We start from the raw sequence: 27713 nt of genomic DNA on the forward strand, positions 1-27713 counted from the left end.
CAGTGCTACTGTCGCCGTGGTTACCAGCTCAGTGACCTCGACGGGGTCACTTGCGAAGGTAAAACTAAAGGGGGGTTGGGGGTGGAGGGGGGGGGGGTGGGGGTGGGGTGTTGAAAATCACATGTATCTAAAAATCTAGCCACGTGTGTTCCAAGGCAGCAAAGCTTTCTTTATCTCTGACGGTTGCGTGCTTAAAACATTAGCTTCTGGGCGCTTAAGTGGCGTAGCACACTAAGGCGCATGCCATCATCATCGCAACATCCCTGGTTCCATTCCGGCCATCGACATATCCTGCATGTCATCCTCTCTCTCTCACCATCCTTCCTGTCAATCCTCTACTGTCCCTATCCCAATAAAAAGCAGAAAAGCCCTAAAAAAGAATATGAATAAAAATAAAAATAGATCCTCCGTTGTTGTTTGTCTCTTCTCAGATCTTGACGAGTGTGCCCTCCCCATGGGGGGCCACGTGTGTTCCTACCGCTGTTCTAACACTCCTGGGAGCTTCCACTGCATCTGCCCGCCGACAGGCTACACCATGGGCCCCAACGGACGCACCTGCCAGGGTCAGGACACTCACACACACACACACACACAGACACTCACACACACACACACACACACACACACACACAGACACACACACACACACACACACACACACACACACACACACACACACATACACCCTCCCTCCTTTCCACACATCCACCACTACACTATTATTGTGTGTGTGTGTGTGTGTGTGTGTGTGTATCTATCTATGTAGGTATGTGTGTGTGTATGTATGTATGACATGTGTGTCTGTGTGTGCGCGCGTGTGTGTATGAGCTTGTGTGTTAGACTACAGTACTACAATTACAACGTCATGTCATGCGTTGAGTGAAACACTCCCATAACCTCCCATAACCTCCCATAACCTCCCATAACCTCCGCTCTTTGTGTGTCCAGATATCGACGAGTGTATATTAGGGGCTCACACCTGCTCTGGGACAGAGACCTGCTTCAACCTGCAGGGGGCGTACCGCTGTCTGTCCTTCCAGTGTCCAGACGACTTCCGTCGCACAGATGGGTGAGGAGTCAGGATGACTGTCTTACTTTCTTTCTTTCTTTCTTTCTTTCTTTTCTCTCTCCTGGTCTTGTCCTAGATATACAGTATACTGATCTATACTAAAAAAGGTATGCACTCACTGCAATGTAAGTCGCTTTGGATAAAAGCATTTATTATTATGGCATACATGTATATTATTATTATTATTATTATATTGGTCTGATTGGGCTGGATCCTGTCTGTGGCACGTCCCAGGCCACGTGGCTATGACTGATGTTCTCATGGCGCTAACAACACTTAGGTTTGGGGTTCGATTCCCGCTGGGACCATATATACTGAAAAATGTATGCGCTCACTGCAATATAAGTCGCTTTAGATAAAAACGTCAGCTAAATGGCTTATAATATATTGTTACTATATTATGGTTGGGAGCTGTGACTCTCTGGACTCTCTAGTCTCTAGTGGCGGACTCTAGTTGATGGTGAAAAAATGCCTGACCAGAATCGTCACATAGCCCCCGATTCTCGCCACATACTCATTTCTCCATTTGTGTGCCACTACCCTATATTTTGTACCCCCCTCCCTCCCTCCCTCCCTCCCTTCGTTTGCCCCCCTCCAGCCATTGCGAACGCGTCACTTGCGCGTACGCCCTGGATCCCCCCGCGTGTTTGTCTCTCCCTCTGAGAATCTCCTTCTACAACATCACCTTCCCCACCCACACCCCCACGCCCGTCGACGTCTTCCGCATGGGCCCTTCCAACTCTGTCGCCGGGGACGTCATCCAGCTGGACATCGCGGCCGGAGACGAGGACGGCCACTTCCTGGCTCAGAGACAGGCCCACGGCGGCGGAGTGATATCGCTGCGCACTGCCGTGCCGGAACCCAGGGACTTCCTCCTTACGGTGGAGATGAGGCTGGTTCGCTACGGGAAGGTTCACCTCTACATGGCCAAGATCGCTGTGTTCGTCACCCGCGAGCAGCCTTCGCCATTCACCAGGAGACTGCCATTTGTGTGAAATGTTAGTGTTTCCTCACCGTTGGGAAATGGCTTGAGCTAGACTCACACATAGAGACTGTCTCTCTATAACTCTGGCTGGAGTTGACCATCATGTTGCAGATCTGAGCTATTCAGCTACACTACCTGTGTACCTCTATCTCCCTGTTTGGCTATAATGACACCATCTTTTTATTTATCTAATATATACAGTATACTGTATGGTGATGTGGTGAAAGTAATGTGGCCATGGGTGTTTTGGTATTGAATGGCCACTAGGTGGTGATCTTTAGCAGTGTAAAGAGTACAACAGACCACTCATACTGTATGGGTGCATCATTTCAGTGAGTCAAGACTAATGTCATAGTCTAGATATTGTTACATTGTTTCATTGAATCACATCATTGACCAATATTGACCTCAGTCAACTATACTAAATACTAGCCTACCTCATGACATCCATGGCAGCTTTGTTTTTAATTGTGTAAATGTCAGTTGTATTCCTTTGTGATTAAAATGAATTTGACAGACAAAAACGACTATTTGCTTTCTAATCACCAGTCACTAATGTGAATAATTGGCTATATCCATCCATATAACAATGACTTTTTAGCGCAACGCCAGTTATGCCAGTCATACCACAGCACCGTACTGCCGCAATAATAAATTATGGTGATTTGTTATATTTCCTAAAGCCTAAAGCCCTGCCAAAATTACTTTTTACAGAGGATCAAGGATGCCCCTCTTTAACGGAAAAACTAAAATAAGCATGGCACTTATTTATGGGTACCTGGTCTCTGGCCAGTGGTGAGTTGCTCAATTAGCGGTGGGGTAAGGTTACAGCTTGCAAGATGGATTATGCTTTTAGTGTTGGTGTTGGGTGGTTATCAATGATGTGAAAACACAAGTAACTGTAAATCGGCCAGACAGACAGAGCCAGCAGGGAGACGACCAGTGATCGGCTTTTCCTTTACGGTCTGGAATGCATTTTTTTGCATATGGAATATGGAATGCATATGGCATATGGAATGCATTTTTTTGCAGGCCTATTTATTGAGAGATGTATTGAGACGTATTGGATATTTCCGATGGGATTCCCTTCTCTGGGCTTTTTACAGTCTTCACTTTGTCTCCCTGGTCTTCTTGTAGACTCACCTCAGATGACGTTTGGTCTCTCTGTACCACTCCTGCGTTCTAGATTTCCCCTCTGCGGCAAGGCACGGGCATTGGAAACCACACAATAATTTCCGTGGCTTTGGCCCTGAGACCTAAAGGCAAACTTGGACCCACCTGCTAGGGGCTAATTACAAACCCCTTTCCCTGAAGACTCTTGACTTCTCTGAAGGGGCCTCTCTCTCTCTCTCTCTCTCTCTCTCTCTCTCTCTCTCCCCATCACTTTCTCTCTCTCTCTCTCTCTCTCTCTCTCTCTCTCTCTCTCCCTCTCCCTCTCCCTCTCTCTCTCTCTTCACCTCAGCATGCCTGCCTTGGTTTCCTTGATGGCATTGATCCATTCATAAAATACAAAAGTCTATGGATCCATTCAGGTGTTGCCAGGTTCTTGTGTGCCACTGAGCCATTCATCTCTGTATTTAGTTGAATGCACAGTGCATAGTATTGTTTTGGGGTCTTTGGTGGAGAGTTGTGAATTTGTAGGTCTATTCCTTATACTGTACATATACTATTGTATAGGTAAATCTCTCTCTTTCTTTCTCTCTCACGCTCACTCTCTCATACTCTGTGTGTGTGTATGTCTCTCACTCTCTCTCTCTGTCTCCATCTCTTCCTTACTCTCTTTCTCTCTTTCTCTCTCTCTCCCTCCCTCCCTCTCTCTCTCTCTCTCTCACGCTCTCTCTCATACTCTGTGTGTGTGTGTGTGTGTGTGTATGTGTGTCTCTCACTCTCTCTCTCTTTCTCTCTCTCTCCCACCCTTTCTCTCTCTCTCACTCTCTCCTGCATCTTCCTTTCTATCCTAAACCTGTCTCTCGACCACCCACAGACACAGAGGTAGCGGCTCTGTGAACGTGCGCTGTGTGAAGGGATGTCAGTCCAATGACCTGGGCTGCGTCCGCTCCATCAGCCACACAGTCATCTCCCTCCCCTCCTTCAGAGGCTTCACCGGACCAGAGGGTAAGGGACAGACCGTTTTAGTGCCGAGGGTATATAAAGTCGCCCAGATTGAGTGCAAAAAATGCATAATTTATGATGCTGCATTTTGTAGCCAATCAAAGTATTGTTGCTAGGTAAAAAACACATAAAACTCTTGGCACACTAGGTAGTGAGTGTTCCTGATTTTTTTTTTTTTATCAGTTAGTGAGTTAAACCACACCAGCTGTCTCAGTAGAGGAAAGCGCTGGGAAGTTGCTGGGAAGTTGTAATCCTGTTGTTAGATGCCAATCATGTGAGAAACTCTTTGGTAAAGTGCAGTGGTTTCCATATTTCAGCCATTTGATGGATCATAGTCATTTTGTTTAATTATAGCAATTAATCCAGTTGATGAATCAAATGTCCTGTCCGAGGTGTTTAGTAGAACATAACCAACCTAACTGTTGTTGTAAACATTCCTTTCTTTCAACAGAGATCGTCTTTCTGAGGACCATGGCCCCAGCGTACCCAGCTCCCCACTCAGGGATCCCTGAAGTCTACTTTGAGATCCTGGCTGGAGACAGCCAGCACTCCTTTGACGTAGAGAGGCGCTCCCAAAATGACCTGCTTATGGGTAAGTGGCAGTTGTGTAAAGGTTGTTTGTACGATGAGAGAGGACCCAATAGCATGACTCAGAGGCAGAAAACCTGACTGCAGTGTGAGGGTGACAGTGGGACGAGGAGACTTGGTGAGGGGCAGACCTAGTCGAGGCTCTTTGGCCATTGGGTCCATGCTGAAATATCACCAGAGCTACCCCTGAGAGAAGGGGGTAGGTTAATGTCCCTATTCTTTGTTACAATGTTACGTTCAGCCCACAACTTTTCATGGCATTTCTTAGGGCTGGCTTCACAGACAAGGCCTAAGCTTAGCCCTGGACTAAATCACACTTTCAATGTAAAATCTCCACAGAAGATGCTTTTTAGTCTAGGATTAGTGGTAGTGTTGACCTAGTGGATAGTGAGTTGGACTGGTGATCAGAAGGTCATGAGTTTAAAACCTGGGAACACCACCACTAGTGTGCCCTTGAGAAAAGTTATAAAGTTATTCCAGGGAGACCGTCCCTGTAATCTCTAATTGTAAATCATTTTGGATAAAAGTGTCTGGATCACAGTGTCTGTGATCTGCTAAAAATGTCTAATGGTTAAAATGTAAATGTAGGATTAGGCTTAAGCCGTGTCTGTGAAACCGGCCTTTTGAGTCGTTGTTAAATTTGAATCTGTATGGTCTGTAATCAGAGTTAAGATGTCCTCTTATTTATGTATTTGTTTAGTAGTGCATTCTTAACTGGTAAATGGTGTGCAGTAGTCTAATCATAGTGTGTTTTGGTGTTTCCTCAGGGGTTGTTCGTCAGGTGAAGTCTATCACTGGCCCACAGTACATCGTCCTGGAGATAGCCATGAACTACATCAAGGCAGGCGTCCTCTCCTACAGGAATGTCATAATCGTCCATGTTTTCATCTCTGAGTTCTGGTTCTGATTCAGACATAAACAATTGTGACAAGCGTGATGGTATGACAAACAGAAGAATGTAAGGTTTCATGATGTACCACTGTGATTCATTGTTTATCTGTGGAACTGATGAAAAAACCCAACCTTTCGCACAACCTGTATCTTGGGTCTCAGGTAGGGGGAACAGAAACAAACATAGAAAAGTAGAAGGGAATCCAAATTAAACATTTAGAACAGTATTTTATTTGCCAGAGTTTCTTTTTTACTTTGGATTTGTGTGTGCAAAGATAAGCATGGAGAGAAATGCAAAATGGAATGAACTTTGATGTGCAGCCATGATGGTTTACGTGTGAATAAACTACATTTACTGTTTTACCATGACACCTCATGTGATATAAATCTTTCTAACGGGAATGAAGAGAACTTATTTGCACTGGTGCTTTAAACTTGCACCTCCAGTCTTCTCAAAGCCTGAATTAATAATAATATCGGTTGCTGGAACACTTTATCTATTAGCTCAGGACTTGCAGGACTGTGACCATCCATAATTAACATTTCTCGCTTCAACCGCATGTCACCAACTGCGTTCCTCTCCCGGGCCAGAGTCAACTGGAGAACGGACCACTGCCACGGATCGAAAACCCATGGACCAAAAATACTCCACTGCCACTCATGAAAATTCAAAGGACATGGTTTGCTTTATTGTTGCAGCTGTAGCACTTGTCCCACAGCGTGTCTGTGGTATAACGATTGGTGGATCTGCTCTTTGAACCGTTGCCTGATAGTGAATGGATGTCAGATGTGTGAGTGATTCCGTATGAGCATCGAGAGGCACAAAGTTACACCAAGTTACATCACAAGATCAAACTCATGGCATGACCACATGTTTTTTGTTTTTTCTTCACGAATAAATTGTATTCAAAAGAGGGCGAGATATGTTGGAAAATACAGTAGGTAGATGGGCTAAATAGATATTGAAATGATGACATTTCTCGCAAGGTTCAGTGAGTGAGAGTGAAATCGCACTGAAACAATTGTTCTAGCTCCCGCCCTCAACTTGGTTTTCCCAATACTATGGCTTTGTTCGTCAACTCGCTCTGAGAGCGGTGGAGCGCACACTAGGTTCAACGTCATAAAGGGACCAAGTAATTCGATTGGACAAAGAGGCCTTCCACGAGTGCTGATTCGATTTCCAGAGCGAATTTACGAACGCAGCCAACGTCAGGCAGTGACACGGAAGTCCCTCCCACCGTAGTCAGACACACAAAGATGGCAGCCCCCGTTGGAAACTCGTTGGACTTCACAACACTAATCAATGAAATTGTCAATGAAAAGTTCAGTGAGAAACATGTCCATGTTTTACAATCCTTTACGACGGCGTTACGAGCACAGGAATACAGGTGCGATAAGCCTCGTGTGTTGGCATGTTTTCTCTCTCTAGCGTGACTGTAGCAACGCTAACGTCAACCTCCTTTTGTAATGTGTTCATCGTATCAATGTTGATATTACACGGCATACATTAGAATAAATGATATGCAAACACAGCTATTTGGTACTATTGTGGTTTAAATGTGCCACCGCTCTACACGGTTGGGGTCGTGTGTGCTTGTGACAGATGCTGTTTTGTCAGATGCTTTGTGTGTCACACTGGAACTGAAGGCAATCAGCTAAATGATTATTTATCATATATTATAATATTTATTTATCAGCTATCACTGATAGTATCAGGTTTATTAAAGGTTTATTATGTCCAGCCTTGATACCTTTAAAAACGTACCTGAGCCCATTTTGATATTATTTATCTATTCATCTTGTGTGGCACTTTTGAAAACCACATCTTGCTACAAGTATCCTGACCATTCTGTCCATATTGTTCTTCGTTAAATGCTATGTGTTTTCTTAACAGAGACAGCGTCGCTGAGGGAGACTTTGTGAGTCTGATGCAGGTCCTGTCAAAGCTGTGGGAGGAACTCCAGGCTGCCGGAGGAGAGCAATATGATATGGAGTCTGTCCCCTTGTGTCTGCAGATGACAGCTGAGTGCTTCAGGAGCCAGAGGAATGCTTGTGTGCAGAGCGCACGCAACCAGAGTCTGCTGAGGTAGCCACATTAGTGGATTCACTTTACATAACGTACAGTACACAGTGTCTGTTTATGATCAATATATTCAAGGAGCACTTTAGAAGTAGGTGTTTTTAGTCATGCTTTTAGGTGCTATTTTCTTATCTTATGCTGTGTGTTTCTATTAAAACCAAAATAAAAATCAATCCATCAGTAAGTATATATGACTAATAGAAAGTTATAGAATAGCACAGACACTACTAATCCAGACATTATTAATGGAACTGGAACAGTGATCAGGCACAGACACTACTATTCCAGACATTATTAATGGAACAGGAACAGTGATCAGGCACAGACACTACTATTCCAGACATTATTAATCGAACAGGAACAGTGATCAGGCACAGACACTACTATTCCAGACATTATTAATCGAACAGGAACTGACCCTACTATTACATACACAAATAGTTGTCTAGAACAATCATGTACCCTAGTTGCCAAAGGTTGACAATCAACATCTTTGTTTTGCCGCTTGTGTTCATCACATCCTAAGTGAAACTGACGTTAATTCCTGTAGGGAGCTCGGTTTTATTGACGTGTCACTCAGGATCCTGGGCATGCTTCAGAAACTGAGGATGGAAAACACAGACCCTACGGTTGAGGGTGAGTTCTCTGATTGTCTGCGGTTGAGGAAAATGAATGCTCCCTCGAGACTCCCCAAGGCTCTGGTTAAACTCACTTAGCGTTCCTGCTCTCGCAGAGCTTTTCTGTCAGTGTCTGTGGAGTCGTTGCTTGGATCCCCCTGTGATCCCCTGTCTTTTCCTGCCTCCTAGCACTCCGCTGTGGTATTCAGTTCCTTGGGAACCTGGCCGTCGGAAACCAGGTCTGCAAAGATGACATTTGGAGGCTCAGTTTCCCAGATCTAATTTTGTGAGTATGTCTGTGTTATGTACTGTTGGAATCATTCTCTTCTGGCCCATTAGAGCTAGCTCAGTGCTGCTTGTTTGTGTGTCTGCTTGTGTGTGTGTGTGTGTGTGTGTGTGTCTGTGTTTGTCTGTGTCTGTGTGTCTGTGTGTCTGTGTGTGTGTGAGTGTGTGTGTGTGTGTGTGTGTGTGTGTGTGTGTGTGTGTGTCTGTGTCTGTGTCTGTGTGTGTGTGTGTGTGAGACTACAGTACTTAACGACTGGCATCTGCACCGTTTGCAGGGAGCTGCTGAGTGTCAGCGATGAGAAGGCTGTGGGCTATGTCTCCATGGTGCTTCACACCTGCCTGGATGAACACAAGGTGGAGCAGCTGGCCCAGCTAAAGCACATCAAGCTGGCCCTGAAGGTGATGGAGCTGTGCAGGACACAGCCTGAGCTGGACTGGACGTAGGTACCCCTAGGAGTGAGTGTGTGTCTGTGTCTGTGTCTTTAGTGTGTATGTGCTTGTGAGTGCGTGTATCTGTGTCGTCCTATTTGTGCGTAACGTCTCCTCGTTGTGTGACGCAGAGTTCTGATCGCCACCCAGCACTTCCTCAAGTCGTCGACGCTCGTCGAGAACATGTACTCGGAGATCAACCCTCAGGAGAGGTAAGACCACCCCGTCCAGAACGACCGAAACAGCCACTCGAAAGCCACAGCGATTGCCGAAGCACACTCTTCTAACCAGTAAGCTCTACGTTCTCTCCCTTGTCGGTGGTGTCGCAGGGTGACATTGCTGGAGCTGATCTCCGCCCAGCTTGGGGAGGAGGACTCCGAGGACTGTGGGATCCCCCCCGGCGTGGCCCGGTTCTTGGCCTCCTGTTTCAGGGAGCGCTGCGGTGACGTCCTCACGCTGGCCACCGGGTCAGCCTCCGACGACGAGGTCAGCCTCCAACTCCCATCTCTTTCCTGATCTAAGTCGCACACCCTCCTGGTTTTATAGCACGCCGTCTTTACCCTCCTCGAGTCGCTTCCTGTTCACGGATCCTAATCCCGCCTCTGTCCTGTAGGAGGCGCTGACTGTGATCGGTCTGCTGGATGTTCTCTGTGAGATGACCTCCGACCACAGACAGTTCATGTTCCTGCAGGACTACCCAGATCTGCTCAAAGCCACCGTCGGTAAAAACACAGCGCTTTAAGATCACTCAAATTGTCCATTGTTGTTTTTTCAATTGCTCACTAAACGTGTGACTTGTTAAATGTTCTCTCTCTCTCTCTCTTCTTCTCTTCTCCTCGTCTTCAGAGCTTCTTGAGCAGGTCCATACTCTGGGGAAGACCAGTAAGAATGTCTTCAGCGCCTCCCAGAACTTCTCCTCCTTCTCTCACGGAGGGGACGGCTCCTCCTCCTCTCCCTCCGTCAGCTTCAAGGCCCACCTGGTCCGACTGATAGGGAACCTGTGTCACGGCAACACCAACAACCAGAACAAGGTATACTATGGATGGAGGGATGAGTGGGGTGAGTGGGTGGGTAGGTGAGGAGGTGAAACCCGGGTGAGTGAATGTGTGAATAGGTGAATGGGTGAATGAATGAGTGAGTGAGTGAATATGCTTTAAGGATATACAATGCACACACAGGCATGAAGAGTACACTCCGTCAGGAGATATTAGCCCAGGGAATTGAGGAAGCTTTATAGTGGGGTGGGGGATGTGTATAGTAGATTAATCCACTGACTCGGTTCTGTTTGCCATTGATGGACAGACTTTGGGAGTGACCCCCCCCCCCTCCCCCAAGTACCCATCCTTTGATAGGAGGATTTGCTGTCCCTCAGATGTTTTTTTTCCTTCAACCAGCACTGAAAAGGCACTTTCATCAGCAGTCACAATGGGTGGTGGTTGGGAGGGGAAGGGGGGGGGGGTCAAGCTTCAGAGCTAACAGGTCAAAGGTCAGTAAGTAAGTGTGAAAGGCCAGGGAGACCCCGATAACAGATCGTCACATTAAAGCACCCTAATCTCTCTCTAGCAGGATGTGCGTTTCTTCGGGTACATCTGAGGATAAGTGCTATTGAGTCTCCTTTGGAGCGGAGCCACGTTGGCCTCCTCAAAGTGGGTATTACATTAATGCGGGGGAATAGAGGAAACATTTCCTCACCCGTTACAAAGTGGACTTTTTCAGTTTCTTATTTCATCTCCCAGTGCCATGATCTCTCTTTCCAGCGATTGCCGTGACATAAAAACACTGGTTGCTAATAATAGGGGTGTGGAATAAGGCACTAGGCTAAGGCCTTGCTCCTGGTTTACAAGCCAGCCCCCCCACCACCACCACCACCCTCCCCCCTCCGGCGGGAATACTTCTGGGGTGCTTCCCCCCCCCCCCCTCAGACATAAGAGGCGCTGGCCTCATCGTTTTGAGAGTCATAACTGATTATGTGGTTTCTCACTGAGGTGGTCATGAATCTTTAGCTGTCTGTTTTTTCGGTCTGATTCTTTGCGAATCAAGCTCTTTTCTTTTCTTATTTGACTCGAGGGCACGCACGTGACGTTCGTGAAGTTCGAGATCTAGCCAGTGCGATGCGGGTGTCTCCAGACAGGGCTCCACCCACCCACCCCCCCCCACCCCCAATTTGATAGTTCTGGGTTGAACAGCATGTACTGAACACGAGACGCAGAGCAGAGAGAGGTAGACAAGACAGAATTATGATTATACGTTTGTTTTCTAGGGGGCATTTTAAATGACACACTCACTTATTACATGAGCGTTTTCTCCCTTGTTATGGTCGTTCACGCTCCAGCGAAACAGTTGAGGGGTAGCTGCGTGCGTAGAATTAAATCCATAGGATGAGGCGTGTGACAAAAACCAGTCCGCCGCATTGTGACGGCTTCAGACCACCCCACAACCACATGCGCCTATTTTCCGTGGGAGTCATGCATTCCTAATGGTAGGGACATGGATGTTTGCGGCATGTTGACATTGTCCTATCGAGACCCTGAAACACAACACTTGGAACTGCTTCCCCCCCGAACGCCTTAATATGGAAAACCACCTCAGCAGATCAGGGTAGTGTTTTTGAACCGAAGATTAATCGTGAACGACACAGGATCGCCAGGCAGACTGTACACCCAAAGGCTCAGTCAAAACAGACTTGTTAGGGAGAATACTGTATTGTTATTTTTTGTATGTATTTAGAATTGAACTTTGTCGTTTTTTGTGTGTGTGTGTGGGACTTCTACCTCTGCGTTGTAAATAGTCTGTACATTTCCTTTGTTGTTATAACAAACTGTCTGTTGTCTTTGTGCTCAGGTCAGGGAACTGGAAGGCATCCCTCTCATTCTCGACAACTGCAGTATCGACAGTAACAATCCTTGTATCCTTGGTTACCATAAATCACCACAGCGAATGACTGTTGGACGTATAGTTAGCGTGTCCTGTTCATACCATATCATACAGCCAATGACCGATCTATCTTCAAGTCATATTTACAAACAGAATGAATTGTGAATTGTGAATGTTGAATGTGAATGTTAGCATAATGGTGTCACTGAGGTAAGTGATCTGTGTGTCTTTCTCCTGTTTTACAGCCAGATGCCATAATTGCTCCATGTGTCACTATGTGTGGGCCAGGGGTATTAAACCTCCAGGTCTATTAAGGTTAAACCCAGGAGCCGTAGTAGTTTATGTTGGTCCTTTTCTGTGTATGAACATTCAATTAAATGTAAAACCAAATTGTAAAAAAAAATACCGGAAAGGTGAAAGGCTGAAGCAAATGCTCAATTATTTTCCTACCCTTTTTACACGTCTTATTCTAAGACGAAACAAAACAGAAGCAAAACCATAAACAGAACAAAAACAGGGACCGTACGGGACTGTGGTGACGGTGGTCTGTATTAGCAGGGGCAGGATGCCAGCTTGTCTGTCCACTGGGGGGGATGAGCCATTAATCTGAGCCCCCTAGTGTCCCCCCTCTGACCCCCCTCTCAGGAAGTGTTCCTGATTGGTTACTGTAGAGCACGCTCAGGTGGGGCGGGTGGGTCACATGGGTGTGGGGTGGGGTGGGGTGGGGGCGAGCGAGCGAGCGGTGGGTTTTGCTGACTGGACAAATGTGATGGGGGGGGGGGGGGGGGGGGTCCTTATCAGTCAGATGGATACAGTATGGAGGGTGGTTGCAGCTGACTGAGAGGGCATTGCAGGGGTTCTTCACTTCCACTCTGATTGGCGGTTGGCATGAATTCGCTATGGGAATAAACTCCAGGCAGTGATGGGGTTTTGGTCTTTGAATATGCTCTTAGAGAGTTATCAGACTTACCATAAGATTCATATCAATTCTCAACTGAGGTTTAAGAACGGAATCATTTTCTATTTGACCATATTTGACCCCCCCGCCCCGCTCCCCTCCCAATCTCTTATCTTTGTGCTAGAAGTTTATTGATTTGATCCTTAATTGGTGTTTTTCCACTGGTAGTCATCAGCCAATGGGCTATCTTTACCATCCGGAATCTCCTGGAGCATAACGTGGAGAACCAGGAGCTGGTGGCGGCTCTGGAGCGCCGCGGGGTGGCCGACAGCTCTGCCCTGAGGGACCTGGGCTTCCAGGTGGAGGAGAGGGACGGGAGTCTGCTGCTTAAACCCGTCAACAAGGACGCTTAAAACCTGCTACCTCTACAAAGGACAAGGGTGATAGATAGATAGATAGATAGATAGATAGATAGATACAGGGTTCCTGCGCTGGTCTTAAATAGCCTTAAAGTCTAAAATCCAGCAATCGGATTTACAAGGCCTAAAAAGGTCCAAAATTTCAGCTATTCAGTCTAAACATTAGGTGACAGGTCTTAAAAATGAGATTAGCGTATCTATTTACGCGGAAATTAATCAACTACTTTTGAGTAATTATGGGACTTATTTATTTTATATTAATTTTCCTTCAGACTTTTTTGTCTGTATGGCAGTGAAATCCCTAATTTCATCACCTCGAGGATGACAAAAAGCTATCATACGGTGTCACGAATAGGTCCAAAATTATATTCAAAAAGGTAAGAAAAAGGTCTAAAAAGGTCTTAAATTTGACTTGTTGAAACTTGTAGGAACCCTGTAGATAAATTCAACGAGTACAAATACTGAGACAACGAAATGTAGTTTGCCATCTAACCAGATACTATGCACACCTCCGGTCCTCACAAAGGCCCACAGTCTTGCTGCAGTTTCTCCCTCCTACTGGTCACTGGTCTCTAGAACTCGCCATCAGCGACCAGCACAGGATCAACTCCTCAGACGAATCAGTAACATCAAAATGAAATGGGGATACGAAAACCAGCACAGGGCTGTACCTCTTGAGAGTCAGAGTTGTGCACCCCTGTTTAAGGACCCCCCCCCCTCCCCCATAACATACCTACTCTCTAGTGGACTCTGTTGTTGCCTGCAGGTGTGTGTTTGAACACACAGGAGGCTCCTTGGTCTAACAGCAGGTCTGGAGAGAGAGGGGGTAGTGGGGGTGGAAGTCAACGCTTTGTGTTGTCCTAAGTCAAGGGAAATGAGGGGTCTCGGAGAGAGGGGGGCGGCACCAAGCCGGTGGCTCTGATAAACCCGCTGCTCTTTGGTTTAATCCCCCAACAAAGAGAACCCCAGTCCTCCTGGCTTTTCACCTCTCCACAGACACAGAGAACCCCCCTAACACCGGTAGGGGGTGGGTTCTAATCCCCAAACCCCTCTAATCAATTTTGAGGGAATCAACAGGGAAGAAAGTGACCAAAACATGATGCAGGCCAAAAGGAAAGACCGCATCCACCCCGCATCACCCCTAAATGCAAATGTGGGGTCTAAATATTAGTTGTGGGGCTAACTAGACCAAAACTAGACCAATTTCAGGGTCCAACTTGACTATACAGGGTGACTCCTACTGAAGTGTATTGCTCAGGGCATGTGTTTGTATAATGACTTCAAAAACACAAATCACCCTATTCCGCTTGTACTGCCTTATCAGGATATCAGTAACTTTTACATAGAAGCGAACGTCGAAGAACATTTTCTTCTCTTAATTGCAGTGTAGTTATGTACGTAAGAATATTTAAGAAGTGTAGTTACACAGTTATATATTTAAGAAGTGTGGTTATAAGAATATGGTAAGAATATTTATTGATGTTAATACAACAAAGGACCATTTCAGTCCCACTGGCAGGTGTCTTAACTAACAACAAACTGTATTCCGTATGTATCACAAACATCTGGCACGACCACTCGTCAGCCAACAGCCTCTGTTACATGGCAGAACTGCCAGGGTCAGTATGTCTAGACGACATTGACGAGTGCCGTTTGCATTCACTTAACAAAACTGTTTGGTAACACAAGCCTTCGTAGTGCATTAGTTCAGATTGTTCTGATAGCAGAAGCTACTTGTCTTTCACCTTCATGGCATTGTTCATGAAGTTGCCATTACTCTCTAAAAATTATGCTTTGATATTGCTAGCTTTGACTGTGTGTTTTTCTTTTTTTTAAGTGTGGCAGATCAGATTCTGGAGCAGTAGACAGACTAGGCTAGACTAGAGAGAGACAGATAGCGGGAGGGATGGAGCGAGAGAGAGAAAGAGAGAGAGAAGGATGGAGAGACTGAGAGAGAGAGAGGGAGGGAGGGAGGGATGGATGGATGGATGGAGAGAGTGGTCCGTGAGTGTGAGTGAATCAGACCAGAAGTATTAGCTTGCAGAATGACATCCCCCTCTCCCGTCCTGAATAAGCTGACTGGTCCTGACATCTCAACAATACAACGCTTTACAGGCCGGCCCACGCCCCGCTCCGCCCTGTTTGCTCTGCTTCGACTATTTTTTAATGACAAAATGTATTGAAACAATCGGGTTGACTCTCCCCAATCCGCCCGGTATAGTGAAAGGAGCTTATGCGGTTCCGGTCCCCAGGATTTCAGACGGCTAACAAAACAGGCTTTTACTTCTGCTCCGCTGGCTGGCTGCAATGCTTTTCACACACAGGAAAAGCACCGAGAGTGTCACCCGGCTGAATGAGGTGGCACAGCCGTCTATTCAACAACTTGGGGAGAGAGCCACAGTGGTCAGGACCAAAGGTGCTTCCATCGAAATCAGCGTTTCACTATCATTATCCTATAACCCCCCCCCCATCCTCCGTGCCTTCGCTTGTTCTAAAAAATCGTGATGGTTTTCGCCCGAGTCCAAGGTGTACTGTACATCAGTCGTTGCAATAAATCTGCTTAATAAACTTTTCCAGTGTGACAACATTTATGGGGGTGTGAGTACTTCTTGCATGTGGGTGGTGTGTGTCGCAGTCCTGTTTGGATGGCAGTTCTTAGTTGTGACTTGACAAACCCAAAGAAACACCAAAGGATGCTCAGATTTTATTAAAAGATTGTTACTATCCCATCGGTGTCAGTGATGCACACAATTCCATAGGGAGCATGTGATTGAACATGTTAGCACTTCTGTATTAGTTAAGGGCCTCGTCCTAACTCCGAACATGCATGTGTCGCTCCTGACAAACTGTCTTGTTTTGTCAAGTCTTGAGTTCATCACTTTGCACCTTAAGTCAGGATTTTGGCCCGTAGAAAGTAACACTCACTAAAGATACTGAATGTAAAGATATATAGCTAGCGCTGCAGATACAAACAGACTTCCATGGCCTAGAGCTGTCATTGGTCCATGATGAGAAACATCCAATCAAACATCTCCCTAGCATCCATTTATTTACTTCATACTTTACATTGCTGTCACAAAATTCTTTCCAACACTTGATACTGTATTTCCCCAAGCATACTGGGCCTATAGAGAATGGTATTGTGTCATATCTAACAATCTGGGCTAAAATACCAAACACATTGATTATGTACACTTCATCAACTTTGATCAGAGACAGAATTTGAAATCATTTGTGACGCTCAAGTCTTAAACAATGACAAAGAAAAAACAATCGTTATAATAACTGTCCTTTCCGACTATAAATGACATAAAGTGCCATATGTTCTGCATATAAAAATATACTCTTCAATTGTTTTGTAGTTATATAAAGCCTAAATAAACATCTCTGAATACATAAAGGTTGCTGCCCAAAATAGCTCCATGACCCTTGAACCTGTACCCCCTCTGAATGGTCAGGCGAATTCCATCAACTCAGGCAGAGTTAAACTCGGCTGGTAGGCCTTGTGTAAGCAAGGGCCAGGGATATGAAATTCCATGTCTCTGGCATTCGTGGGAATGTTCAGTTTATCGGCCCCCATTGCACCTCTATTGAGATCCATGCAGCTCACACATCTCTCCAGATATGAATAAAAGCCTCGGAACAAAACAATCAACATGACCAGGCTGCAGAACATTGCTAAAACTGTAAGGCCTAAAATTGGCGTTTTTTTTTTTCTTTTCTTTTCTTTTCTTTTTTTTCCACATTTCTTTTTTTTCTTTTTTTCTTTTTTAATCTAGGCTCTGTCCTCTATGGTAAATAAGTCAGTGCAGCACTCCTCCAGAATCCCAACAACATGTTGATGTCCTGTTCGATGAACAGAGAGAGGATTGCGGGCGCAAAATAATAGAGAGCTAGTTTCACTTGCTACTGTAAGTCAATACAAATGCGCAGGTTAAGAAAATGAAAATAGCAGAAAAATGATATTGCTTCTGTTCCGGTGGCTTCTATAAAAGCGCAATGCCACAATGTTATCTGATACACCCAGCTTTAAACTTGTCAGTAGCAATCAAGATGATTTGAAAAAGAAAAAAAAATTGTTGACCAGCAATTCAACATCGCTATCCATACTATTAAGACTTTTGTTTGAAAGATATTTTAACATAAATAAATCATTTATATTCAGTGTTCAAACAGATAATTACAGTGTGACTGGACAGTTTAGGTATGCCACCATTTTACAGTCCACAGCGATCGCAGTCAAAAGGCACTTTGCTGATGTACCATTTCCAGTTTGAACTTTTCATTTTGTCAATCGGTCACTTTCTTCCTCCCTCCCCATCTCAAACACAAGAGCTTGTTTTGCTCGTAGATTGACCTGTGTCTGCAATGGGCTGACTACCGCATCTTGGTGTTCATTACATTTGGGCCAAAATGTTTTCTGTTTGCTTTGTTGGAGACAAAAAGTGAACAACCAATCCCTTGCACTTCATACATATCCTGCAAACACATCGTATTCTATATATGTCACAGTTTCCAGTCAGCGCACAAGAAAACATGATTCGCCTACTTTCTCAAAGTAATTTTCAAAAAGTCTGTTTTACATTTTTAGTTTTGTCTTAAAGAAACGACAACAACAACAAAAACAAATAGGATGTCCAATGTGCAAAATGATGCCACGAAGAAGTGAAATATTCTCAAGTCCACTCTGTCGAGTCCACTCCTTTCCTTAGTCCACTTCCTTGTATCCTCTCTCATCTCATAGCCTTGCCTTGTCGCTCGTCCCTTATCCCATCATCCCTCCCTCTCCCTACTTGCAAGTGAACACCTCTGACCTCTCGCTGCAGGTGTTGCACTTGACGAAGCAACACCACTGGAACTTGCAGTTGCACTGCCACACACGGGTGTACTGGTGGGTGTTGTGGCCACGCCCGCAGCACATCAGGTTGCAGCCGTCGGTGTGGGGCGAGGTGTGGTTACACAGCCTCCCTCGAGTCCCTGTGCTCCCTGTGATGGTGTCCTCCTCGCAGTAGTTGGGGGAGCGCTCCAGGTACACGAGGTCCGTGTCCGTGGGCTTCTGGTACCCCCGGGCCTCCTTCAGGCGCAGGAAGGAGGGTTGGCGGAGTCGCGAGGCCCGCACCGGCTCCACCTGCACCGCGCCTCCGTAGCGCTCCTTCAGCATGTAGCCGATCTCCCGGAACTTGGGGAGGGTGGTCCAGCAGGTCTTGGTGGTGCAGGAGCCCGAGACCCCGTGGCACTTACACTCCAGCTTCATCCTCTCCTCCAGAATCTGAGGCGGACGGACAGAGGACAGGGGACAGGGGAGAGAGGGGAGATGGTTAGATTAATGCCAGCTCTACGGCAGGTGGTGCTGCAGTAGATGGTCTCGTGTGGCACTAGCAATGCTTATGTTGTGTAGAGCATGGCACTAGCAATGCTTATGTTGTGTAGAGCATGGCACTAGCAATGCTTATGTTGTGTAGAGCATGGCACTAGCAATGTTGTGTAGAGCATGGCACTAGCATTGCTTATGTTGTGTAGAGCATGGCACTAGCAATGCTTATGTTGTATAGAGCATGGCACTAGCAATGCTTATGTTGTGTAGAGCATGGCACTAGCTATGCTTATGTTGTGAGTTCGATTCCTGCTCGAAGACCATATATTGAAGACAACATATCGAGAGACTATACACGTATGCTAAAAATGTATGCACTCACTGTACTGAGTCGCTTTAGGGTAAAAAGCGTCCGCCCAGTGGCAGTTGCTGTATTATATTTAGATATAGGATGCCGTTAGACAGATAATGCAATCATTGATCAGCATGCTTATTATGTCTCTGCATTGTCAGTGTGTATCTCTATTATTTTATTAATTTGTCCTAATATTTCCATACAAATTACCTAGATTCCATGCTTTAGCACATATTTTTAAAATCTAGATGGACAGTTATGCCAGCTATATGTCAAACACAAGGGGAAAATAACTTATGTCTAAAGACTGTACTCTCTAATTTACTCTACCTTTCTGAAGACCACATAATGGACAGGAAAAATGTCCAGAAGCCTCATGCAACCATACACGTATTATGTTACCATTGAGGTTAGAAACAAATTTGCTTTTTTTATGCTTTACAGATATATCTAGCTGACAACATTGAAGCAGGGCAGGATACGATTTATATATACCCGACTTCCAAGTAGTAACTCAATTTGACAATATCTGACTTTCAAGTTGCAATTCAATCTGAACATTTCAAACACGACCCACTCCTCAAAATCTCAAAGTCTCTTCCCAGAATACAAAAGATGTTGATCGATTTTGACATTTGACATGAATGTATTATTGTTATCACTATTTGTAAAATTAAAGAAGATGGGGATTACTGTGTGGCCAGTCAATCGAATCATGTATCAGGAGATACATCTCTATTGCACTGCTGTCCAGTTTGGGGACTTTTTGGCCCCCGTTTCGGTTGGTTCAGTGTGTTCACTGGTGCAGAAGCATGGTTTTTGGTGCTGCCACTGAGAGAGGAAGAGAGAGAGACTTGCAATAATATCCTGTATCCTGACTTAATGGTCTGTAATTCAATTAATGGACTGCAGGGCTATGGCAGAACTCCATTTGGCAGCTGTCTTTGCCGGCCTGGCAACATACACACACATACACATACACACACACACACCCGCAAACCCGCGCACGCACATACACACACACACACACACACAATTAAAACCATAAATTAGCTTTATGTAGCTGTAGATGGACTGTTTCTGAGCTTAATACAGGGCCTAACAGTCTTTTGATATATTAGATTCAATGTGTAAGTGTTGTCTATTAGGACTGACTGTCAGATTCACATTGTCAAAACAATGTCGTCCAACCCAGGTCCTGGAGTGCCACAGTGTCTGTGGGCTTTAGTGGGCTTTAGTTGGGTTGGTACTAAACACTATGCAGCCCCCCCCCCCTCCCCCCCCCCCCCCCGCCAAAAAAACAGCTATGTGGCTCTCAAAGACCAGGATTGGAAAACACTGGTACAGAGCAAAAGTTTGATGGTTCATTAGTAATAACCATTCCACCACATCATGTAAATTCATGCTGCATTCATTGCAAAGAGACCAACGCTTTAACAGTACAGTAGTTGTGATCTAGTTTTGCGTGTGTGTGGGGGGTGTGGGTGTTCTGGTGTGTGTTCCACTCACCCTTCGCCCCGCCTCATTGTTGTGGAGGTTCATCAGCCTCCGGGCATTCTTCTTGATCTCGCGGGCGTCCACGAAGCGCCGTGAGAAATCCACGCCGTACTTGACGTCAGCAGAGCACCCGCCCCACTTCCAGCCCTCCTCCTGGTCGTGGTAGCCCTGCTTCTCCCGGTCGCAGCCACACTGGGTCAGGTTGCCTTGGCTACAGGCGGCGGTCACGGCGTGGGCCACCCCGGCTGCCGTGATGGCGTAGGTGAACGCGGCCTCTCTGCTGCCTGTGGACGACACAGAACCATCGTGATCACGTTTATTCATATACAGTGACACCACCACCACCGTGCAATACACAACATAGTGTGGACACTGTATACAGAGAAGAGAGGATGTGAGCTCTGGTATTGATGGTTTGTTCAATGTGTGTTGATGTGCTTTCATGGGGCTAATAGCCTCTGGACCCTTTTGGGGTATTTCCCTGCAGTAGAGAGGCACGGTACCAGTGTCATAACCCTATATAATACACTTGTACTTGGACAGGGAGTAGGCTACAGTACAAGCAGTTATACAGTAGCTACTTAATACTTCTTTTTTTGTGCTTGGTTGGCAAGAGATGCAATTACTCTGCAAACTGTCTGTGTTAACATACCTGGAGCAATGTAAGAAAAACATTAGGTACTCCTTTAAAGCTGTGGTTATGACAGATTCAAGATGGATGTGGCAGCTACAGGCCCTCAGGCCATATTGTACCACACACTCTGTGGAGGCTGGTGGAGGTAGAAATCAGAGGGCGGTCTCATTGTAATGCATGAAATGGAATAAGGAATGGTCTGTCCTCCACCTGCCTCTCCTGCCCACCTTCCATATGAGTTATGATTAGATATACAGTACAGTGTCTCTCTACAGTCACTGCCAACAGTAAGTGAAACTCTCAAAAGTACATTTATATTTTTAACCATTTAGCAGACGCTTATATCCAAAGCGATTTACAATCAGAGATCACAGGGACAGTCTCCCTGGAGTAATTTAGGGCTAAGTGCCTTACTCAAGGGCACACTAGTGGTGGTGTTCCCAGGTGGGATTTGAACTCATAGGCCACCACTATCCCAGAAGTGTTCCTTCTCTCTGGGCGGTAAGAAGCAAGTGAGAAAACACAAGTGACATCTGCTGGTCGGCCTGAGGAGCCTTCTCTGTGTCTCTGTGCTGTCGAAGGGACAACACTGTGGGAATCGCCGTCTCCCATTTTGTATGTTCTGTACGAACGAACTTGTTGTTTCAGTTTTTTTCCTTCTCCTTTCTCACTCTCGTTTTTTTTAATGCTGAAGTAGTCTGACAGCCAGACTACGCTGCATGAGGAGTAATCTTTGAATGACGTGATGTTGGTACTGTATCACTTGATAACAAGGTATCATCTGCTGTACTGTATAAACGTTTGCTTATTTAAAGAGGAAGCTAAGAAGCACATACGTCCATATAAAGATACTAGATCAATTGTAAGTGAGCGTTAATTAAGTAATGACTTACTCTGTATGTCTTTGTATCTGGTGGTAACTTACAATGAGTTATGCCTATTCTTTCACTGATCCCATGTCACTTTGTGTCAAACTATACCGCCAGAGCACTTAACAACCCCCCCCCCCCCCCACCTCCCCCGCCAGAACCTCTCCATGCCACCCTCTCGATGTCAGAACAAACACTTTTCTATATTAACAGCATAGGAAGGGAATTAATACATAACATACTACTATTGCTCCGTGTAATAGGATATTTCCCTCTCCCTGATCAAGATCTTTTGGCTTCCATTCTTTAACCTCTTCAATAACCTCTAGTATTAATGCATGGTGTCTCTTTAGAAGGCCGAAGCGATGGCTGCTCTCCAACCTGACAAACTCACTGGAAGAAACCATTAGGTCTGTGGTTCTCTGATCCATAACTCCTAACAAACCCTGAAGTCCTCTGTCATCAGGCAGAATTAATCCAGCCATTCTGAATATTGTGTTCCTCAGGCCTGGGCCCAGGGAAACGCCATCCACAGCACAGCTATTTATTTGGATTGTACAGTAATACATGCATGGGTCCATTGTTGGTGTTCAACTGCTGGAGCTGGCTTCGATTAGTGGTCAGGGAAAAACTCCGGTCTTTCTCAATGGTTAATGAGCTCACAGTCCCAGCTGATCAATCAAACGAAGGATTAAACCTCTCGGTACCCCATGGTGCCTCTCTGATTGCTGACTTGACATTGTTGAAATGCCCATAGGATGAGTATGAGGCAGACATTATGTAAAAAAGGTAGAATTTTCCAGGCAAGATTTTTCGAACCCGGCAGGCAGGAGCCTGAATCAAAGAGCCAACTTGAGAGGTGAGAGATCTAACCGCTCACCACCAACTCAACCAGAGACTTAAAATAACTTGCCTAACGATCAGCAGCACTTTCACTAAATGCCCTTTACTTTAACAGTCCCTATTCCTGCTGTGTAATAACAAAAGGTCCACCACAGTATGCTATTACAAAGCAATTACTATGTAATAACACGTTGATACAATACAATGTGTTTGGTTATGGGTAATTACAGTGTTAATACACAGGAATAACATTGACTCCATGTTAAGTGTTCCTGTGGGTTTCTGCTAGCTCAACCCTTCCGCATGTAGAGCACAAGGGACAAGCTGAGCGCCGAGTGTCCCTACAACACACCACAGATGAGAAATAGATACATTTCCTCAAACAAAAGAAATAAAGGGATCCAGCAGTCAGCTGGTCTACATGGGTCTCCCTGTGAGGAGTGATTGTTACCAGAGCTGTTGGATTAAACACAGCTCCAGACCACAGCGAAACCACAACAAAACATTTCTGACTGAGAGAGAATTTATATAAGAGCGCCGCATTAAGAGAGATCCTGCCGTGAGAAGTGAATCTGGGGAATGCTGACTGAAACCAGAGAGATGCGTGGCGTATGCCTCTGTTAACAGATAACATTGATTTTCTGTGGGCCTACAGATCTTCAGGAGAAGACAGTGATAGATAGACCTCCAACTGTGGACATTCTTTCTCTTGCCGCAATAATTCAACCGAATTTGCGACAGCATCGCTTTAATGAATGTCACAAATCAAGCTCCCATCCAAAGGCAACGCTGATCCCTCCGCTATGGTGTCACACAGAGGCGCTACGAGATTGAAACCCCTTCAGGAACACGAGAGACCAGGAGTCATGTTTCAATTGTCCTCGTTTCGTTGGAGTCATTGCGGTTATTGCTGTCAAGAGAGTGAACTCTCATCGGAAGAGTTTCTCTCTCACTGGTGCTCTCTGTTCATCAGTTCTTGTTCTTGGAGGTTCTTGGAGGTTACGCCACTCTACTCCACGTCTCCATGTTGAGGAGCAACAACTCACTCAGAACAACACATGCTTCACCACCGGGGGTGGAAGGAGAGCGCTAACCACAGCGTAAGATGTTTTTTGTTTTTTTTCAATGTATGAAGTCATGTAGAAGTCATACACGGTCACACACAAGTCATGCACTCACCGAACACTTTATTAGGAACACTATATTAATACTGGGTAAGGCCTCCCTTTGCTCTCAAAACCAGCCTCAGTTCTTCATGGCATTGAAGAGCGCACAAGATGTTGGAAACATTCCTTGGAGATTCTGGTCCATGATGACATGATTGCATCACGCAATTCCTGCAGATTTTTCAGGTGCACTTGAAAAGCTCAGCTCTTCAAGCTGTGAATCTCCCGTTCGACCACATCCCAAAAGGTGTTCTATTGGACTCAGATCCGTGACTGGGAAGGCCACTGAAGTACACTGAACTCATTGTCATGTTCATGAAACCAGTTTGAGACGACTTTTGCTCTGTGACACACTCTGTGCATTATCATGCTGGAAGTAGCCATTAGAAGATGGGTACATTGTGGCCATGAAGGGACACACGGTCAGCAACAATACTCAAATAGGCTGTGGCATTCAAGTGATGATTGACTGGTATTAACGGGCCCAAATTATGCCAACAAGAAAACATTCCCCACACCATTACACCACATGAATGAATGAGAAGGTGTACAGGTGTTCCTAATAAAGTGTTTCGGTGAGTGTAAGTCATCGCCATCGCGGTGTGCAGCGCAGCAGCAGGCAGCAGCAGACTGACCTACTCTCAGCTCTTGTCCGAAGACGGTCCTCTCTCCCAGAGCGGAGCAGTTCCAGCGACCGTAGCGGAACTGGTACTGGCACTCGTTGATGCCCAGCTGGGCGCCCTCGCCGATGGCAATGATGGCATCCGGGCGACTCTGGCAGAGGGCGCGCTGACGGGGGGCCAGCCCTGGGATTTTATTGCAGATGATGTTGGCGCCCAGAGCTACCACAGAGGATAGGGCCCTGTGGGCGGGTGAGGGGGGGGGGGGGGGCAGAGAGAGAGAGAGAGAGAGAGAGAGAGAGAGAGAGAGAGAGGGAGGGTGAATATGAGCTACAGATGACAAGGCTATTAAAAGAGAGTGGGCTGGTTAACATCAGAATTGTTAGTTAGACTCATGTCATTGAGTTTCAATTATGAGAATCTTTAGCGAGATCTGCTACATGCATACAAACAGAGGTAGCCTAAAGGTCAAGAGGCACGCACATTGGTGCAAAAAGGCCTATATCTATCTTACATTTTGTGTCTTTGATAGTAACTGATTTACAATTGATGAAGCAGAGACTGAGGTTTGACCAAAAAAATACCTTTAAATAAACATTTAAGATCTGGTGTGGAGATTTAACAATCAGACCCAGTAACATGACCTCAGAAGTTTTCGCAAGACCTCCGTGCATCTACTTTAGGTTGAATGAGGTTTTACAATTCATAAAAAATAAACAATGGTTAGCCAATGAGTTCAAACCATCTCTGAATTATTCCCATTTTTTCACTGAAACCATGGACCTCATCTATTCTAGGAATCGGGCGTGCGCCTGTATGAAATGTATGTTTCAGTAATCATTCGCTCTGTGAGGGCCTGGGTTTTTTAATGTAATGAGAATGGACTCTTTATTCTGGTTTGTGTCACCAGAACACAGGATGTCGGCAAGCGACATTGCTCTTTTCCATATGTGCTTTTCAATTACAGCCTTTGCATGACGAGCTCCGCGCATACGAACATGCATGATGCTGTAATGCTTAAATCCCCACTAGTCAGGTAATCTCATCAATTCACAATTGCTAACTGAGAAAATAACGTCATCTGTCATTTAAAAATCTATGAAAACACATTGATTTCATTCAATCCTATGGCAAACATTCTGATGCAGTTATTGCGAACCTGTGCACCATGTGCCATACGCTAGGCCTATTCAAGGACATATCTGTCAGTGTTAAAATTAATCTATTTTACAGACCACCATGCTTATAATAGTAAATAGTTATCTAGTTAATATGTAGTTAATATGTTATCCTTTAGGCATTGTACTATACAATCTAAAAGGCTCAGATTAAACTGTATGGCTGGAACAAAACCTAAATACCAGGCTCTTTAATACCTTTTCTTTTACAATAAATGTATTAAATTCAATCACTTTTAACACATTGTGAGCTTGCCATTTACCAAATAAAATCAAATGCATGGATATTACACTACACGCGTGTATTTTTGTTGTTTATTTTAATTTAAATTTCAGATGCGTAAATTGGTCTAATAATTGCCTGCATAAATTAGTCCTTCAATGAGTGATCATTTAAGAGATTTTACACATGCAGAAAAAAACATCAGGGCTGCCTATGTAGGCTGCTCACTAAATCGGTGTTGACACCATAGCCTCTTAATTGAACAGAAGTTTAAAAAATCAGATGTGCCAACCTACAGGTAGCTACCGCTTGTAAGGATGAGGAAGATCTGGGGATAGTAGACAGACAGCAGCGCACTGCGGGACGAGATGATGAGCATGGTGACATTGAACACAGCGGCCGCTGCTTTGCTTGAGTGAAAAAAAACAAATTTGCAAATAATTCCTTTAGTCCAGGAGTTTCCTGTGCATAAAAACAAAAGTGCTTCTCTGCTCGCGTAGGGGTAACTATTCTTCGTGTCTGAGGCGCTTAGTCGGTGGAGCGTTGGCGCAAAGTAGCTCCAAGCTCCCCTGTCCATGCGTTAGCTTCGGGCGTGGAAACAGGTCCCTTCATCTCTTGGCGGTAGGGGCAGTGTCTGAGTGAGGTCCTCTACCTGGACTGGTGGGCAGATTTGAGATCCCGGATAGCAGGGATGTGACTCTCTCGCCTCCCAAGAGGGACTGTCATTGGCAGAGGGAGATAGTACTATCCGCCCACCCCTTGTTGAAACGGGACATGGGTATGGCCTCTCCTGCTCTGAGTTTTGCCATTGATGTGCTGATAATATTGTTGATATTCGAATATCATGTTCGTTTACATGTGGTTATTAGTCTACTTTATTGTTATTGAAAACTCGGCACATGCCACCTTGCGCATGTTTTATTTTCTCCAGATCGCATATTGGATAGCCTACAAATAACCGGTAGCCTATAGGGTAATATTTTGTAATTTAGTGTTAGTTTGCTGTTCAATAAAGTTGAGCGTGACATTGTTCGGTGTTCCTTCTGTAACAAGCCTCATCCAATTCCTACAGTTGGTGCACGGAGACAGGGCAGGTGTCAGGTGATAAATTATAAAAGTGTAAGAGAGTCTAAAAGTGTCCTAGAATGATATCGCCTAATATCACAAGACATAATATAGATTTTGCGGAATAATAATTAGTCTACAGAAAGCCACGATGCACTTTGAGGAACAGAGATGCAATTAATTTCCCAAACCCTAACAAGACGCCCTCGTGTGGTTGTAAGGGAATGATTCACATAATCACAGGCCACATCAATGAAGTCAAATACGTGTGATGTCTATTAAAACACTAATATGTCTCATATTGATGAAATCTTACTCTTGACATGAATTTAGGTGGAATAAGCTGTGTGATTCATTCAGATCTAAAGATATTTAAACAACTTTTCTCATTCTGGGCCACTTTAATCACGTGCGGTGCAAACGAGAGCATACATATAAAAGCCTCAAAATGCTGTAGAACATCAAAAACGGTAGGATTATATTTACTGATGTTCCTTTTAACAAGCTTGTTTGCCTTGAAACTCAGAGAGAGTTAGTGGACAATGGGCGTTGATGGTCCTGTTGAATTTCATAAACCTTCAAAGGATGGACACTTTTATAGAGCTACTTTTCTCAGAGGCAAGAGGGCAAAGTACACCAACGTTGTCTCTCGTCTTCTGTTGACATTTTGGAAGTTTCATGTCAGTGAAGTACTAGAGACTT

At 45.2% G+C, this 27713-nt stretch overlaps 3 protein-coding genes across 4 annotated transcripts in view; 2 read left to right on the plus strand and 1 right to left on the minus strand.

Moving 5' to 3' along the window:
- LOC308164202 (fibulin-1-like) overlaps positions 1-5661 on the plus strand; it is a gene marked incomplete at both ends in the record, with an annotated part of 12324 nt that extends 6663 nt beyond the window's left edge. Inside the window, 7 exons of the mRNA XM_080538344.1 lie at positions 1-58; positions 432-563; positions 949-1069; positions 1668-2060; positions 4039-4169; positions 4618-4758; positions 5522-5661. The exon at positions 1-58 is cut by the window's left edge and continues 62 nt beyond it. Of these exons, the coding sequence (XP_080394470.1) occupies positions 1-58; positions 432-563; positions 949-1069; positions 1668-2060; positions 4039-4169; positions 4618-4758; positions 5522-5661 (1116 nt within the window). The remainder of the gene's footprint in view (positions 59-431; positions 564-948; positions 1070-1667; positions 2061-4038; positions 4170-4617; positions 4759-5521) is intronic.
- Positions 5662-6902: 1241 nt separating this feature from the next.
- On the plus strand, positions 6903-13572 carry atxn10 (ataxin 10; the record flags this gene model as incomplete). The annotated part of the gene is made up of 11 exons (XM_080538345.1): positions 6903-7033; positions 7540-7731; positions 8276-8361; positions 8532-8628; positions 8903-9067; positions 9188-9268; positions 9386-9542; positions 9670-9778; positions 9903-10087; positions 11898-11961; positions 13057-13572. The coding sequence occupies 11 exons, from the start codon at positions 6903-6905 to the stop codon at positions 13239-13241; spliced, it is 1452 nt and encodes a 483-aa protein (XP_080394471.1). The 3' UTR covers positions 13242-13572.
- A 4464-nt stretch (positions 13573-18036) lies between these two features.
- Positions 18037-26333, minus strand: wnt7ba (wingless-type MMTV integration site family, member 7Ba; the record flags this gene model as incomplete). 2 transcript variants are annotated; one of them, XM_080538664.1, is made up of 4 exons in its annotated part: positions 18037-18516; positions 20426-20693; positions 24557-24787; positions 26239-26333. In XM_080538664.1, the coding sequence occupies 4 exons, from the start codon at positions 26331-26333 to the stop codon at positions 18037-18039; spliced, it is 1074 nt and encodes a 357-aa protein (XP_080394790.1). The 2 variants fall into 2 exon arrangements, with proteins under 2 accessions (XP_080394790.1, XP_080394791.1); XM_080538665.1 differs by having other exon boundaries at positions 26243-26325.
- Between the last annotated feature and the right edge of the window lie 1380 nt (positions 26334-27713).

The sequence above is a fragment of the Nansenia antarctica genome, assembly GCF_963989245.1.
Source record: "Nansenia antarctica genome assembly, chromosome: 8".
NCBI classification, from domain to species: domain Eukaryota; kingdom Metazoa; phylum Chordata; class Actinopteri; order Argentiniformes; family Microstomatidae; genus Nansenia; species Nansenia antarctica.